The sequence below is a fragment of the Carassius carassius genome, chromosome 14 (genome assembly GCF_963082965.1).
Source record: "Carassius carassius chromosome 14, fCarCar2.1, whole genome shotgun sequence".
NCBI classification, from domain to species: domain Eukaryota; kingdom Metazoa; phylum Chordata; class Actinopteri; order Cypriniformes; family Cyprinidae; genus Carassius; species Carassius carassius.
The window spans coordinates 10,128,273-10,144,740 of record NC_081768.1 but is presented as its reverse complement, the minus strand read 5'-3'; the positions used below and the strand labels follow the sequence as shown (position 1 = coordinate 10,144,740).

The window sequence follows — 16,468 nt, the reverse complement described above, 5'->3', positions numbered from 1 at the left end:
AAGCCAATGGTAAAGAGCTATTGCTTCTTTTTAGCTGCAAGATTGGGTCTTAATATGATGTCTGATATTTAGCATTTCTTACAGCATGCAATCAAAGTGTGACACGTCATTGAAATTCATAAGCACTGCTACCCTCTGGTGGAAAAAAACATATTCAAAGCATTAATAACTGATATGTCTTATCACTTATCAAAAACAGGTTAAAGAATACATAAAAAGCCACAAAATGGGAAAGCAGAGCATATTTATTTTCATTATTGCAAGCTTTCATAAAAATACTGAGTCCATATGAAAAAACTTTCCTTTATACATTCATTTGTAAAAATTGTCTTCTCTGAGACATGACTGTAATAATGCTTTTACAAAACATAATCTCCATAATCAGTAAAGTTACATCTTTTTGTGTTTACATCAAACCAAACACATATTTTGGTCCAATTCAAATGTAGGAAGTCTTACAATGTTAGTAACAACATCAAGAGGAAACATTTAATCAAGTATAAAAATACATTTGGTTAAGGAATGACGATTTATATTTAATAGTGAAAGGATGTGTAGCCCAATTTAAACTAAATGAACTAAAACTTAAATGGGTGGCATTTTTTACAATAGAATCTGACTTCAGTCTTCAGAAAAGGATGAGCTTTGGAAAAACATGCAGTTCACTTGAGGGAAAGCATTTCCATCTTACACATATGGAAGCACCATCTTATACATGGCTGTGTAACCTTTACCATAAAAAACTCTGGATTCCACAAACTACTAATAGTAACTGAAAACTGAGACTTGTGTGATTCACCCACACACCAAATGGGGACATAAGAGTCAGTCTACAGTTTAAAACAAAAATAACCAGATTCAATACGAAAAGTGCTGTTTTTGACCCCGCCAAAGGGTAATTGGAAAGTATTTGATCGTAAATTAATGTCAACATTTCCTTGGTGCTTACATTTTCTACATCTCGACTGAACAGAAAAATGTTATAAAGAAAAATATCTGAAGTATTCAAGGTCACGTAACATGTTATACCACTCTGTTTGTCGTCACATGTCAATTCACGTGATAGTTCATGATTAGTATGCATCAGCTTTCCAGTGTGACAGCCAAAAGCAGATAAATCACATTTAAAGGTACGAAATTGCAGTCATAATCGACAATTATGCACTTTAATCTTCGGTCACTGTGGTGATTTATATGAGCCTGCATAATCCTAACTAAAACATGTAATCTGGTAAAACTTGGAATACTTATATATATAAAGGATGCTAATACACACATTGTGTTATTGATAATTCAAAAAAATGGGAGAGCTTTTGGGTGATGTCATGTTCACTGCCGTCAGTTTGGTGGCAAGATACCGGCAGTAAAGGGAATGGGAGAAAAACAACAACGAGATAGTGTAAACATGGTAGAGACATTGCTGGTAGTGGCTCTTTTTCACGTTTTGGAGAGGTTACTGAACCACATTTAAGACTTTTGAAGTAGGTGCATTCAGGTTTCCCTCTAATGGGTCAGTAACAATACAAGGACCTCAAGATGATCCAGTGACCGACCTCATCGTGTGGGTCAGTTGCTATTGAGGATCTCAATGGTTCCCTGCAGAAGGGACATGCTGTTCTGTAGTGAGTGTAAAGAAGAGAGATCACAACAGAGAGTAGAGAGGGAGAACGGATGGAAGAAAGTCAATGTGTTGGGCAGAAAAACACATTAAACACACGAAAAATCAAGGTTTTCACGCCTATTAACCGACAAATCTCCATGACTTTCCAAGTCTACCATGTTAACTTTAAGGGTGCTTTAAAAACCACTGCACTTAAAAAGAGCGCTATTTAGTTGCTGAATTTTATAGCGGAGCATATCTAGAAAAATGTACACTACTGTTCAAAAGTTTTGGGTCAGTAAAAAAAAAAATGTAGCACCATTGCACTAATCATTTATTTTACAAGAGAATCTAACTGACCCTAATCTATTAAACACAAGTTGATATTCAATATAGAAATTAAAAAATAGAGATTTCCAGTCCTGGAAAACACATTTATAAAATTCTCTCATTTTACCAGGTTTTCCATGAGAACCTGAACACTGCTGAGAAAACGTAATGATACACACAACACCTCCTCACCTTGGCATGTTTTATTTCCAGCTCAGTCATCTCGATCAAGTTCTTACGGAAGGCTACTACACGCCTGGCTTTGAAGCTGGTGAGCTCTACAAACAGAAGAAATCAATGTTAGTAAGTAAGGAAAGGGTCACCCAAAACTGATCATTAAACCACTATAATGATTTTTTCAAAATTTCTTTGCAATTGACCGTCTTACCAGGCACAATGGTAATAGCTCACAGATAGCTCCTTGCAGGATTTAAACCTACTTCTTCTGGCTACCAGCCAAGAGCTATAATCACCATCTTAACTCATCATATACTATCTCAAATCATCAGAGTAATTCATCAAGGTTATTAGACAGTTAAATAAAATGAAGTTTTGATTGTACAACACCTTTCTTGCCAGACTCTGAGAGCTTGTCAAACTTCTGCAGAGACTTCTTCTGGTTTTCCTCAGCCTGTGCGATGTCCTTTCCCTTCAGACGAGCCTTGTCAAGAGCTTTATTGGAGTTCTCGTAATCTGCAAGTGCCCGTGCACGTCTATACAACAGATCCTTATGGAAGGAATGGAATGCGTTATTGCTCAACCTATAATCAGGATAAATCGACTGTCTTTAGTGAATAATGATGCAGGGTGGTCAGCCAAATGCGGGTGCTTTTCAAACCGGCAGGCAAAGCAACAGTTTATAATGTTTCATTGACCGGTAAAAAATCTAGGCAATGTATGTAACCAATGTAATGTTACACAACTGAAATAACATAAATAGGAAGGTGTCACCTTGGCAGCCTGGATGTCCCTTGTGTAGTATCTCAACAATTCTGTCAGCTTGAGCTCCTGATCCGATGCCACCCTGTCCTCCAATTTCTGCAAAACACACACACTTATGGTCCTATTAAAGTAAATACAAATTAGGTTGGTAAGTTAGATCCTATACAGATACTCACTCTAAGCTTTTCAAACACTTCAGCAGATTTTTCTAAGTGCCTGGAAGGAGACAAAAGATTTAGTTAAACTGTTGTTTAAAATTACTGTTGTTGTTTGAAATTTTTCTGACTAGCATGTTTAATTGTGTTGAATTATATATATATATATATATATATATATATATATATATATATATATATATATATATATATATATATATATATATATATAATGTAGTGTGTATGCAGTGTGTAGCTTTTTATTTCTCTCTCTCTCTCTCTCTCTCTTTCTATATGAGAGAGAGAGGGAGAGAGAGAGAGCGAGAAATAAAAAGCTACACACTGCATCGGTTAGTGTTAAAAGAATTGCCAAACATACAACAAGTCAGAAACATATTAATCACTGTAATAATGATCAGATCCTCGACTCTTTAGTATTTGCTTATTTAAAACCAACTGGCAACTTTTTTAGGCCAGACAGTGTATATAAGAGTACTGACTGTTAACAACAGTTACTAACTACACCAAGGAGCTGGTTTCAGTTGGCTATCAATTAAGTATACCCTTTAACAAATCATACATTTATTAACGTCCTTCACAAAATGGTGTTTTTTCTGCAAGCAATATGAAATAGAACATATTTCTTACTTTTTAAAGGCAGTGTTGTTGTCTGCAGCAATGTGGTTCAGAGCCCCAGAAATGTGGTTATAATCATCAGCAACATCTTAGAAAAGAAAGACAATCTTTCTGTGAATAAGAATGCCTCTTAGCATTAACAAAAACTCAAAATACTTGTAGCCAGCTGATTTATTTGGATGAAATGGTCTCACTTTTGTGTGAACGCGTCATTTTCTCAGCCTTAGCGGTGGCATCTTTGATTTTACTGGAATAATCCAACAGAAAAGTCTTCTCCTGTTCAAAAAACTCATCAACCTCCTGCAAAAAGAAAGTTTAATAAACTGACATATCATGACATGAGACAGAACACTGCTGCCTTGTGTCAATATCAATAAAAACACACCCACAGAGAGTTGAATGGCACACTAACCTTGACCCCTGAGATGAGGACCTCATCAGCACTCTTTACCATGTTCTTAAAGAACCCTCCAAACATTTCCTTGGCATTTTTCCTCCTCACGCTGAGCTAAACAACAAATGAGAAGAGGATTACAGAGTCAAGTAGAATATGAACCAATCAGAAGGCAGAACCATAGTGCGCACTCTTTATCTCCACTGGCTGGGATTCAAGGAGGTCACATGTTATCAGTATAACTGACACTTATCAGTGCAATACAAGACTTATGGGTTTTGGCTTAGTTTAAAGAAACTTTCCATATCTATATCTATATATTACATCAGCAAAAACAGTTGTCCAGTCAGAGTTAGTTTTTGCACTGAACTAAGCAGGAAGTGGCACTCAGAGTAGTATCCTCTCATCTCCTTCCCGTATATCTTCTGCACTCATCCTCCACTCTCTCTCTCCATTTGTCTATAAACTGCCAACATTGCAGCTTTGCAGGAAATAAGCACTGCCAACAGTCCCGCTCACTGTCTCTCCGTTTCCTGGTCTGGGAAGAATAGGACTGGCCAAGACAAAACGGAAGACTCACATCCTGGTCGTATTCCAGGAATATCTGGAAGTTTCTGTCCTTTCTGAAGATGGGGTGGGAGGAGAGTCTCTGAAGAAAAACTTCATGAACCTGCACGGTCTTCTTAAAAACTGCAAGATATTCCCTGAAAGGATACAATGTTTTAAATATATACTTTTAAATGTCAATAATGCCACAACAATGTGCAAAAAAAAAAAAAAAAGGAAAAATATAATTTAGAATTAAACTCACGCCTCAAGTTCCTGCTTCATTTTGGCATATTCCTCCTTTGTCATGCTGGACTCCCCCTCTCCCAATTTATGCATCTTCTCCCGGGGACCCTCAAAGTCAGGTTTTGGTGGGGCAGGAGGAATCTAAGGAATATGGTAAATGCAAGACATTTAGCTAATCCAACAGTCTACAAAACAGACTGATGGTCAGTAGAGAAACTTTGTGGTTTTCATGTTGGCCGACAGAATGCTTGCTGCTTATGATGAGCTTTCATAAATCTAGACAATATGAATATGGGTTTTAACCAAAGACCGTATAAAAACAGGTTTTAACTTACAATGAGGCCAGCATATTCCTCGGTCTCCACGATTGTGTCATGAAGCCAGATGAAATCTTCATGCTGTCGTGGCACAGAAAATTCCAGCTTCCGAAAGGAACTAATTGTGGTCTGAGAGGAAGTGAAGAACAAATCGACACCATGATTCAAAGACATACTGTCCTCCACTAACACAGATCATGGTAAGTTACACTATGAAATACATGAATATGTGCAAGTAACTTTACTTATTTGAATGATTATAAATATGATCTGTTGGCCCACCTTGACGTGGATGGTAAATTTGACTCTGTCACGTTCACAGAGGGCATCAGGGATATCAATTATGAGAGAGGCATCATTGTTCAAGTCGACTGATACAGAGCGCACCTAACATAAAACATGATTTGTTGAAAACTTAATCATCTTGTGACAAATCAGGAAGAGAGCTTCAAACAAAGACTGAAAACTAAAGTTATATCATGTAGACAGAGGCTGTCTTTAGAACAGTCTCAGTGGAAAAAATGCTAAAATATTTTATTCTGCTGTCTATGCTTATGAAATCACGAGCTCTGTTCAAAATCCATGTTAGCAAAGAAAATGTATTCAGTCACATATCCCACAAACCGTAACAGTAGCTTGGAAAAGAGTTCAGAAAAAGAAACATTTCCTCAAATCATTTCTGCAGAAAAGAGGAAAGCAAGTACAATACAACTACAAAACAAATAAAACTACCGTATTGGCCAATATCACTAAAGTATAATTACACTTGCAACTAAGTTAGTTAAAACAATACAATTATTGTTAGAGAGACAGAAAACAATAGATAGATAGATAGATAGATAGATAGATAGATAGATAGATAGATAGATAGATAGATAGATAGATAGATCTGATAGGACGACTATTTAAAACTGTTTTGTAGTTTGTTTGTTTTTAGGAACAGCTAGTAAAGAGTTAATGTTATGAGTGAGTGTGACAACCGTACGATTACTCACTTTAACTGCAAACCGAGCTGGGCGGTTAGTATGACATCAATTAATATGCTTTATCTTTACAATAGAGAGATGTGACAACACTTACCTTCTCCTTATCACTGTCCTCTGAGATAGATGTCATGTTCAGAGTATCTTTCGCTTATTGTGTCGTCTCTGGTTAAACTGTACCTTTAACTTTCCAAGAGCTCGCTGTTATTCACTCTCTACTTTCGCCTGTCACTGTTCACATCCGGCTCAAATATTTTTCTGGCAGCACGTCAAAATAAAAGTCTTTAAACCATGAATTGGTTGAATTTTGAAAGACTACAGTGAAAAGAGAGGAAATTGTCATTACATACCTAGTTTGCAAATCTGTAAAAATATTTAAGGACTACATTAACAAAATCTTATGACGTTTGAGAAGCTATTGTGGACAGTTGCCTATAGTTTTGACCACCAGGTGGTAGTAACGTGTTGAAAACCTTCGAATGATTTCAATACAATTGTTTTATTTGGAAATGGAATCCTATATAACTATTTTATACATGCCTTGTTCGTTGGCTGTCAATAAAAATATATGAAATTTTTAAAGCCTATATCAAAAAGTTGCATTGTGGGAAATTATGTTTTATGACAACGCATTTAACGAACTTTCGAAGCAGTTCGGACTACAATTCCCATAATTCCCCAGTAGATCAGGTTCAAATTGCGCTCCATTTGAAACACCGGAATGCAACGACTACATGATCGCAAATCCGCTCTGCAAAATGTTTTATTTTTGTTTATTTATTTAAATGTATCTGTCCGTTTTCCAAAGCATGCGCAAATAGCCGCAACAGTTACTACAGAAACAGGATAAGACCATCACGTATGGCGATTATAATGCAAGTATTGTAGCTGGTGATACAATGCAAGTGTGTGAGATCAGAAGGTTTCCCCTCTGGTAATTTCTTGCTTGTGGACAACTTTTCAACCAGCTGTCAATGGCGAGCACGGAAAAAGGTCAGCCAGTACAGCACAGTGGACACAGAGCGGTATTCATATCTGGTGCGAGAGGTGTTGTCGTCAAAAACCAGCTCCCAGACTCCTGAAAGCATCGAGGATGAGGACTGTCAGCTGTATGGACCTATAATAAGATCAAGACCGCCTTCACAACAGCCCAAAGTACCTAAAAACCTGCATCCACTGTTAAATGAGGCCAAAAATCAGTCGGAGTATGTGCCAGGAGATTTGGCTCGTATAACATTAAAGAGAGACTCAAAGACATCTACACCCAGTGTGACCCGAATCCTTCAGAAGACCATGCTGCCTGACCAAGCCTTTTACCTGGAAAGAAATAACACGTTCTGATTAATCTGTGTTATGTTTAAGATATTTTCAGACAAGGAAAGCTGTTCCATGCTGCCATTGAAGACACTTTCACCCAGGAAACCTTGTCTAAGGAGGACCACGAGTGTCCAGCAGAGGTGTCCGGATATGTAGAGAGTGTATCTAATGTGTTGAATGATATAACAGGAGTGAGAGCTATTGAGAGTGCTGTGCACCATTCTGCATTACAGTACCTTGGCATTGTAGATTGTGTTGCCCAATACAGGTGAGATCAATTTTGTTAATTTATAATCACTAATATGCACTTTTTTAATGTATAGCCTATGAATGTATATACACACACACACACACACACACATTATGGTCATTTTAAATCTTAACTTCTTTCATACAGAGGTTCACTGTGTGTCATTGACTGGAAGACCTCAGAGAAGCCTAAGCCCTTCCTTCGACAAACTTATGACAATCCATTACAAGTAGCTGCGTACATTGGAGCTTTGAGCTGTGACCACAACTACCAGGTAAACATCACTAGCCGTGTTTCCACTATCGAGCTTAAACCGGGCGTGCTAGTGCGTGCCAGGGCCAGTCGCGTTTCCAGTGGACTTTCCACTGCCACTTCCGGGGCTTGATCGTGCCTCGCCGGGGCTTCCTCGGGGCCAACGGCCAGGGTCTTTTGGCCTGACGAAAACCTTGGGCCAAAGCGGGCCAGCTGGGGCTAGAGGAGGGGTTATGAACAAAGGCGGAGTTTCTCCGCGTCTGAAGAGCGTCAGAGCGGATCATTTCAGGAAGCTTTAACACCAGTATTAAAGACTTTAAAATAAATTGAGCTCAAAACTCACTCTTAGTTAGCACCAAGTGTTTGAAATAACTTGATCTGATGTGGATTATAATCACCATACAAGGCAGAAATATTTATAAACGATGCACAAGACTATGCACGCTGGGCATTAACATTACCATAGTAAACATGGTAAATATGAATCGCTTGAAGAAATCAGACGTCAGCTTCTTATATTCCCTATCACAATCGTGTATTTATTTAGTAACTTATATTATCTGTCACAAGCCTCGTCTCTAGAGTTTAGCTCACGTTGCCTATCATAAAAAAAATATAATAATGTTTTTGTTCGGGAGCTTTTATAAAAATAGAGATATTATCATTCATTCTAAATGTGACGGCTACTGTGGCTACAAATAAACAGAAACAGACTCGACTGAATAAGCAGGCTATTTTCATAAGCGTTAAAAATAAATAAATAAAGTGTATATATGATTAATTTTGAGTCCTGATGAATTAAATCAATATGATCAATGTATCACTTATTCTGTAGTTAAAACATCAATGCTTTTGAATTTGAATATATAAAAAGCATGCAAACAAACGGCCGCTTTTATCATGTTCGTTTTGTGATCGCGCATGTTCCAGTGACTTATTTCTTAGTTTTCTGATAACTTCTCTTTGTTGGTGAAATGATGAGGTTGCATGACGTTGTTCTGAGAGGCGTGTAAAAGGCGTGTTTTAGTGACGCGGAGCTTCAGGCTCCACTGTGGAAACCCTGCGCTGTTATGGCCTCTGTGCTACTGGCCCGAGGCTATGAGCCCCGCCCGGCCCGCTTTAAGCCCTGGCTCGCACTGGCCCGACAGTGGAAATGCGGCTACTGTAACACATTTTATACCTGGTATTAAGATCTGAAGTCTATACAAAAAAATATTGTACAAATGTTAAGAGTCAGTAAGAGAAATTAATACTTTTATTCATTATTATTATTTTTTAAGTATGCATTAAATTGATCAAATGTTAAAGACTAAATTACATTTCAAAAATATATATATTTACTGTATTTTCTTCTCTACCTGCTATTTAAACCAGTCATTGTATATTATGATTATTATTGGCTGCTTGACAAATTGCCTTTGTTCCTCTTTTGTACGTTGTTTGGATAAAAACAACTGCTAAATGCATACATGTATTCTTCATTGAAGTCTTCCATCTCTTCCATGTCATTTATGTACAAGTAGAAAATAGCTTAATTGTTGTGGCCTACAAAGATGGATCTCCCGCACATACTCACTTCCTGAACTCAGAGCACATTATGCCTTTCTGAGAGAAATGGCTGCTTCGACTAGAAGAATATGTAGAAAAATAAGACGTCTTTAACTAGTATAACAAATCTAGCATGATGCAACACATTGTTTAGCTCGACTGTAAATGTTTTATATTTAGTAAGTAAAAAAAAAAAAAAACATTGTACATAACTTTATATTGCATCTCAGGCAGAAGCTAAACAACTGTGATTGGCTGCTCTGATGGGACCAAATTAAAAACCATTAAAGACAAACCAGGCTGCCCTGTAATCTGGTTCTTCTGTGAAACCCAGGCTTGTGAAGAGGCTGTAGGATAAATGGTTCTCTTCCTCTATAAAACAGTACACTGGATAACCTTGAGAGTGCAGTCTCTTTGACATAATGGTGACCAGTGCTTTTGCATAGCCTTTTCCTCGGTGTTCTGGAAGTGTGTACAGCATTCCCATTGCACAGGAAGCATAAGTTAAAATCCATGCTACCGGTTGATTATCTGAGTCCAGGACACAACAAGAGGGGAAGTTTAAAATCATATTCTTAATCATTAGTTTGCTTTCTTCACAGCCAAACTTCCAGCTACGGTTGACTAGCTCAAGATGAGACTCATTCAGAGAAGAAAACTTCAGTGATGAACTGTGGGGGAAAGAAAAATTCAAAACAATAAACATAACTTTTTTTTAATGAAATTAATGTACTGCATTATCTTAAAATATTTAGTATTTTGAGACTATTTCATAGCATTAGACAATATTCAACTAAATAATTATGCAAAATGTATTTCTACATGATACAAATAGTTAAAAAAACTAGTATTCACTGGCTGCTTAAGAGTATTTTCAGATGCAATTTTATTAGGTTTTGCATCATCAAAGACTACTCTGTGGCTTTTTTGTAGACTGTATCCCCCAAAATTTGTTATTTTTAAAACCATGTACCATTATGTAGTTATGTCCACTATTGTTTTTTCAGACCATAAGCGCACCAAAAAAATGTAAATGTAAAAGACATAAAAAGACCACCACAATGATCATGACAACTGAACAGCCAGTTAGATGCTTCATTTCCAGTGCTTGTAGTCAGTGACATATTACTGCAATGTAGCTTGGCTTAAACTATGACCTGTCATAAAATGGTGTCTGAAGCGTGACGTTAATGATTACAGTTAATATACTTCACCTATCAACGTGTAAGAGATTTGATGGATGTCGAAGAACCAACATGTAGCACACAGCTTCTTTCTTCATAGGTACACCTCTGTTTATTGCCATGACTTCCATCATCTTCTCATGATGAAGCTCAGCGGCTTAAGACAGTTTAAAAAGGAACAGGTGTTTGAGACCTTAAAGATTTCAGAGATTCATACTGATGTAAATAAAACTAACAAAAGGGAGATGCAAGTACCCAAGCAAATAAACATCTTCCAATCAATGAGATCTGAATGTGCCAGCAGCTCTCTGAGGCAGTCATAGTTTTTTGAAAACACAGTCAAGTCTTTGAAAAGGTCTCCCTTCTAAAATTAAATAAACGAATGGATTGTTAAATCTCTCCTAAATCATTATAAAACATTCAATCAAGCGTTTATATTTTGGCAATGTTCTTGTTACCTCACGGTATTCTGGTTTAATAAGTAAAACTCTGAACTCTGGCCACTGGTCAACAAGCACACTAACAGGATCAGCTCTCTGTCCAGTCCTGTTGAGCTGGAAGATACATCCATATACCTTTAAATATTCAGGACAGAAAAAAGAAAGACCATATTAAATGTTTGCCAAAGCCTACAGAACGTTAAAGCGCCACAAATAATGACTTAACGTTACTGCTACCAGTGACAGTTACTTTGCGTGTAGAGCGTTCTATGAATTTTAACGGGAACAAACATGACCATTGTAAATTGAGCTACTTTATTAGCCCAATAAACGCTTTCAAACCTGCAGTGACTGTGGAAAGTAGTTTTGAAGATCTACTTCCAGGGTCTTCAGATCCTCTGTAGTCAGCTGACGCATTGTGCGATGTCTGGCCAGCAGCAGAGTGTCGCGTGGCGTTAGCGTGTTAAGTGTATCTCTAGCGGTGCGGTGCTTTTTAAAGGCAGACCCAGTACGTAGAAAGGTAGGCAGGGTTTTAGGGTTAGGCTTTGTAAAAGTTCAAGTTGAAGTCCTCATGCATTCATTCTGTACGTCTGAATGAAACGCCACGGAAGAATCGTTTCCGGGACCTTTATCATATTACCTTTATTATTATATCAATATTTATTTAAAATAGATGTACGATTAAAACACCTGTAATTGAGAGACGCGAAAAAAGTTTTTTTTTGGTTTTGTTTTTGCACGTCAAAGTAAATATTCAGATAAAAGTTATGTCAAAAATGCAGAAGCCTCAAAGTGCCATTCGAAATTTTCTTCTAAAATTAGCATATGTTTATGTTCAGTTATTCAACTTTAATGCCAATTACTGAACTGCAAGCATGATAATAGTGTCTTGAGATTTATTTAACAAGAGTGCAATATTACCTTGTTATGGCTGTCATGTAAACACTCTTGAGAAGCAATATAATGAATAAAACTCAGGATAGGATATTGCATGAATACATTTGTGTGAAGTTGTTCCCCAATTACTCCGCTTACAGACTGGTGGTTTGACCTCCATTTATACCAAATTTTAGGTGAAAGTTGTACTATTAAAATAAAATGTATTCATTAAAAAATGTTTCAATGGTATGAAATAGAACTTTTTATATGAGTTTACAACAAAATAAAATAAAAATAAATAAAATCACGTAGTTAAAGTCAGTGTGAAACATTAATTGCGATCATCTTTATTCTCTATTGTGATATATACCAGAGTGAAACTTCTTATTGAACAAGAAAATATATTTCCTATGAGGAATCAATTGAGGGCTAATTATCCAGCCTTCATGCTGGTGCACAAGTGATCAGACAAGAGGAAGTTAATGCTTTTGATTAAAGATTACGAGGGAACATAAATTTAAAAAAGAAAATCCTTTCATTAAACATTCTATATTCTGTTGAAAAAGTCTGAATTGATATTTGATTTCATGATGATGTGCAAGAAGTTATATATATAAAAAGTTATGTATATAAAAAACATGAGTATATTGAGAGTGAATACAAGAGTATTCAAGCTAACAAATAAATTCATACCAGACAGCCCTATAAGAGGGGTCATCTGTAAAACCCATGCTTTTAAAAAGTTTGTAGGAAAGCAAATTGCTTTCCTCAATGAAACAGTACACAGGATAGCCCTGAGAATGGAGCCTCTTTGCCATTGTGGTCACCAGGGCTTTGGCATAGCCCTTCCCACGATGCTCTGGCTGAGTGTACAACATCCCCATGGCACAATAATCATATAACAGCAACCAGGACACAGGCTGATTGTTCTCATCTGTAATGCAGCATGTGGGGAAATGTCTAATGAGATTCAGGATATTCCTGTAACCTTTGTCATCCCCTCCAAATTTCCAAGTCTTATTAACCACATTGGCATGTGATTCACTGAGGACAGACAATCTAGGCTCCAGGTCACTGAGGAAGGAAGCAAAGATATAAGGCAAAGTTTACGCATGTTTAAGCATTTATTAAAATGTGCATTAAATGTATCATATTGTACAAAGACAACTGATATTTATCACTTATTTATCAAAAAGCTTACCATCTTACCTGGTAAGCAGCTCAGGTAAATGATTGGGCTCAGTTAATGTCATAAGGTGCACCAAGGATAACCCTTTAATACTGATACCCCGAGAAGCAGCAGTTTCCTTTAGAATTGGTGAATGACGTAGATCACATCCTAGAAAAAAAAAACAGAATTTATTCAAGTAACCATAATTCATACTAATAATAAAATATTTAAGGGGGGAAAGAAGTCCTACCTCCTATTAGGAAGTATGTGCTCCAGTCAATTGTATCTTCCATAGCAAGCATTCTTCTCAGGACTTCTTCATCGGTACTGTATAGAGTCACCTTCTTCATAAAGTCCTTTGCTCGATTATTCTAAAGATTTATACATTAGTGAAATTGTTGTTTACTTGGACAGAGTTTTTGAATAGTTAATAAAGATCGATATTTCTCACATTTGGATCTGGTCGAACAATGATAGTCGTAAAAGCTGGCCACGTATCCACCAATACCTCTAAAGTGTGTGGTTTCCCTCTGTTCATAGCGAAAACGAATCCATAAACCTAAAAAAACATCAGGTATTGGATTCAGTGCGACTATAAAAGTATGTGCTAAAGTCATAACAAGCGCCACACGATTCCTTCGACGTGAAACAGACGCAAACTTAACTTACTTACCTTTATGGATTTAGGCAAATGTGCATATAAAGTAGTCTCCGCTATTTTTAACTCATCTGAATGTAAAATCTTCATGTTTCAAAGTGAAATCGGTCTGGAAAATATGTAGAATGAATGTATTTTGCCAGAAAGAGGTCAAATACGTCTTTTCCAGACCAGATTTAGAAGACGGAAGCTTGGTGAAATACTTAGGGTGACCAGGCGTCCAGTTTTCCCGTTACATTCCCGGTTTTGACGTCCTGTTCCCCACTCGAGATGTCTTCAGAAATGTCCCCGTTTTATACGTCCAAAACACCCTGCAAATACACTGCAAAAACCCCGACCGACAGTCTGCTGGTTAAGCGAGGAATCATGCAGCGTTTATTTTCACCAATAGAGGGCGCTACAAACTTGATGACGTCGTCTTAAACGGGACATAATGCGTAGAAAAATAATATACATTATATATACATAAAATACAATATAAAATAAATCTTTAAAAAAATATATTATTCTATATCTTTTTCATCTATAGATTACAGCTGTTATTCCAACAGCAGTGGTGGCAATCAAAATATGATGGCAAAATATATAGTTTAAACTCTACCATCATGATTGTATTAATACAGCAACTTTGCAGAGGTTTATTTTATGCACACATGGAAAGTGTGATTGCAACACTGACATTTATAAAATCTGAAATTAAACACACAAATATATTCTTTCTGGTAGCTCTTATTAAACTGTTATTATATCAAAGTTTACTATTGGATTACTGTTTTTTTCTGTTTATGTCAATACATCAAATAATATGCAGGCCTACACTAACACAGTGTTCTCAATCCTAGAATTTGTAATGTCTAGTCACTATGACTTCCATAATAAATGAACCAAATAAACACAGCACACAGACATATTGTGTTCAACCATGTTTTAATAGTAAAGGTTGAACTAAACATGCGTTTTACCATTTAGAAATTGCTAGACATTTAAGCAGAAGTGTCTTTTATCGTGATCTGTTGTTGCCAGGTTTTCAGGACAAATAAAATTTAGATTTTTATCAAGAGTAAAGACTTAAGATTCATCGTTATTAGTAATAACAAGTCAATTGTATTGCTGCATGAATGTTGAAAGCCCCAAACTGCACTAGTAACAAGCTCTAGGCCAGACAGGTGTTTTCAAGGACTTTAATGAAGTTTTTCCATGGCTGGCTCCAGACCTTTATTTTGCACTCGGTGGCCTTGAAGGAAAAGATTAAAAAGGGTCAATCTCTTACCATGGAATTCAAGAAATGTAACAGATAACCACAATTAAGTAAATTATATCCAGTGTGTCTTACCCGTGCAACACTGGGATCCTCATGAACAGCACACAGTGTCTCAGCTCCACCCTTTCTGCAGCTGGTTCTGCCCATTTTCACAGTGAAGATGTATTTCATGCCAGAGACAACCTGTAGTGTCAACCAGAAACATGTTCAGACATAGTTGGGCCATGCCTGATGTATGCGTCACACAGAAAACCTACATCAACGGATGCTCAAAAGGAGGATCTTTCAGAAGTACTTTTTACCTTACACATTACTGCTCAAATAAAATGCCCTCTTTGCTCACATAATAATAAGTTATTTATGCTATATTATTTTGGTAATTTTCAAAAAAAAAAACAAAAAAAAAAAAAACTTTTTGTTGAACAAAATTCGAAAAAAAAAATCCTTATATTGCATATAATATAAATAGTTTTCATGTTGAAGGAAACAGTTCTATTGTTCTATTTGTACAATTGGGAACAATTTCATGGTTTTAAGATTTTTATTTTTTATCCTTTAATCTTTATCAGTTTCTCAAGTAACTACTCATCAGATACAGAATAGATAGCCAACTAACTACAACACAGACTAATTCTAATTAGTTTTAATGCCAGTAATACGGATAACGGCCCCGTCACGTGACCGCATTCTAGGCGGAACTTCATGACTAGGCGCGTGACGTTCCCAGTTTAAACGATGACAAACAGAATATAAATGTTTAAAGTACTTACTTGTCTTTGAACCTTGATGACCTCGGAAACTTGACGCACAAACGCATCGTTGCTTTGTCTGTTGTACTGGGCCACGGCGAACTGTAACGCATTCTTAACCCCTTCATCTTTAATGTCTGCATCCATTGGAGCTCCAGTCAAACCAGCGCTCGCCACGGCCAAAATCACGGCCAAAAACGGCACAATCATCTTAAAATACATGCTCGAACCGGATTAAATGACTCGCCCTGTCCTGATTCTTACTTGTTATGTCGACAAACTGTAACCACCAAATCTCTTCACCGAGATTATATAAACAAACAGCTCTGCGTTTAGGGGCGGGGCGGGGCGTCGTGCCTCCACCAATTGCAGTTTCAGGGAGAGGCTATGGGTTTGGAAAAATTCATTGTTTTTTATTTTATTTAATTACAGCGCTTGTAAGGCGAACACTGTATTGGAATATTCTTTGTAGTTTTCCTCTTTACACACTGAAATGAACTGACATCGTTTTGCGGATAATTTCAGCCTAAGGCTATACTATGCTATGGATTATAAAGAATTTTATGGAGAGGATTGAAATGTTGTTAAAGGGGTCATATGATGTATATAA

General features: G+C 36.8%; 5 protein-coding genes across 5 annotated transcripts; 1 reads left to right on the top strand and 4 right to left on the bottom strand.

Annotated features, from left to right (window-relative positions):
• Positions 1-227: 227 nt before the first annotated feature.
• On the bottom strand, positions 228-6,456 carry snx5 (sorting nexin 5). The gene is made up of 13 exons (XM_059565971.1): positions 6,247-6,456; positions 5,449-5,553; positions 5,185-5,295; positions 4,869-4,990; positions 4,638-4,761; positions 4,076-4,171; positions 3,858-3,963; positions 3,676-3,751; positions 3,049-3,088; positions 2,882-2,968; positions 2,498-2,657; positions 2,123-2,208; positions 228-1,617 (listed from the first exon to the last, which is right to left on the bottom strand). Exons 1-13 carry the CDS (start codon positions 6,280-6,282, stop codon positions 1,567-1,569), a joined length of 1,200 nt encoding a protein of 399 aa, XP_059421954.1. The 5' UTR covers positions 6,283-6,456; the 3' UTR covers positions 228-1,566.
• Positions 6,281-9,491, top strand: mgme1 (mitochondrial genome maintenance exonuclease 1). The gene is given in 5 exon segments (XM_059566940.1): positions 6,281-6,289; positions 7,038-7,479; positions 7,482-7,734; positions 7,864-7,990; positions 9,456-9,491. Coding segments are annotated over 5 exon segments (867 nt in total).
• Positions 9,492-9,657: 166 nt separating this feature from the next.
• Positions 9,658-11,639, bottom strand: si:dkey-76k16.6 (uncharacterized protein LOC566817 homolog). Its single transcript, XM_059565972.1, has 5 exons — positions 11,483-11,639; positions 11,159-11,275; positions 10,956-11,064; positions 10,731-10,857; positions 9,658-10,187 (listed from the first exon to the last, which is right to left on the bottom strand). The coding sequence occupies exons 1-5, from the start codon at positions 11,555-11,557 to the stop codon at positions 9,791-9,793; spliced, it is 825 nt and encodes a 274-aa protein (XP_059421955.1). The 5' UTR covers positions 11,558-11,639; the 3' UTR covers positions 9,658-9,790.
• Positions 11,640-12,337: 698 nt separating this feature from the next.
• Positions 12,338-14,236, bottom strand: si:dkey-76k16.5 (uncharacterized protein LOC566887 homolog). Its single transcript, XM_059565488.1, has 5 exons — positions 13,864-14,236; positions 13,642-13,749; positions 13,441-13,561; positions 13,229-13,358; positions 12,338-13,093 (listed from the first exon to the last, which is right to left on the bottom strand). Exons 1-5 carry the CDS (start codon positions 13,936-13,938, stop codon positions 12,694-12,696), a joined length of 834 nt encoding a protein of 277 aa, XP_059421471.1. The 5' UTR covers positions 13,939-14,236; the 3' UTR covers positions 12,338-12,693.
• Positions 14,237-14,758: 522 nt separating this feature from the next.
• cst3 (cystatin C (amyloid angiopathy and cerebral hemorrhage)) lies at positions 14,759-16,184 on the bottom strand. The gene is made up of 3 exons (XM_059565487.1): positions 15,880-16,184; positions 15,182-15,292; positions 14,759-15,082 (listed from the first exon to the last, which is right to left on the bottom strand). Exons 1-3 carry the CDS (start codon positions 16,078-16,080, stop codon positions 15,002-15,004), a joined length of 393 nt encoding a protein of 130 aa, XP_059421470.1. The 5' UTR covers positions 16,081-16,184; the 3' UTR covers positions 14,759-15,001.
• Positions 16,185-16,468: the final 284 nt, after the last annotated feature.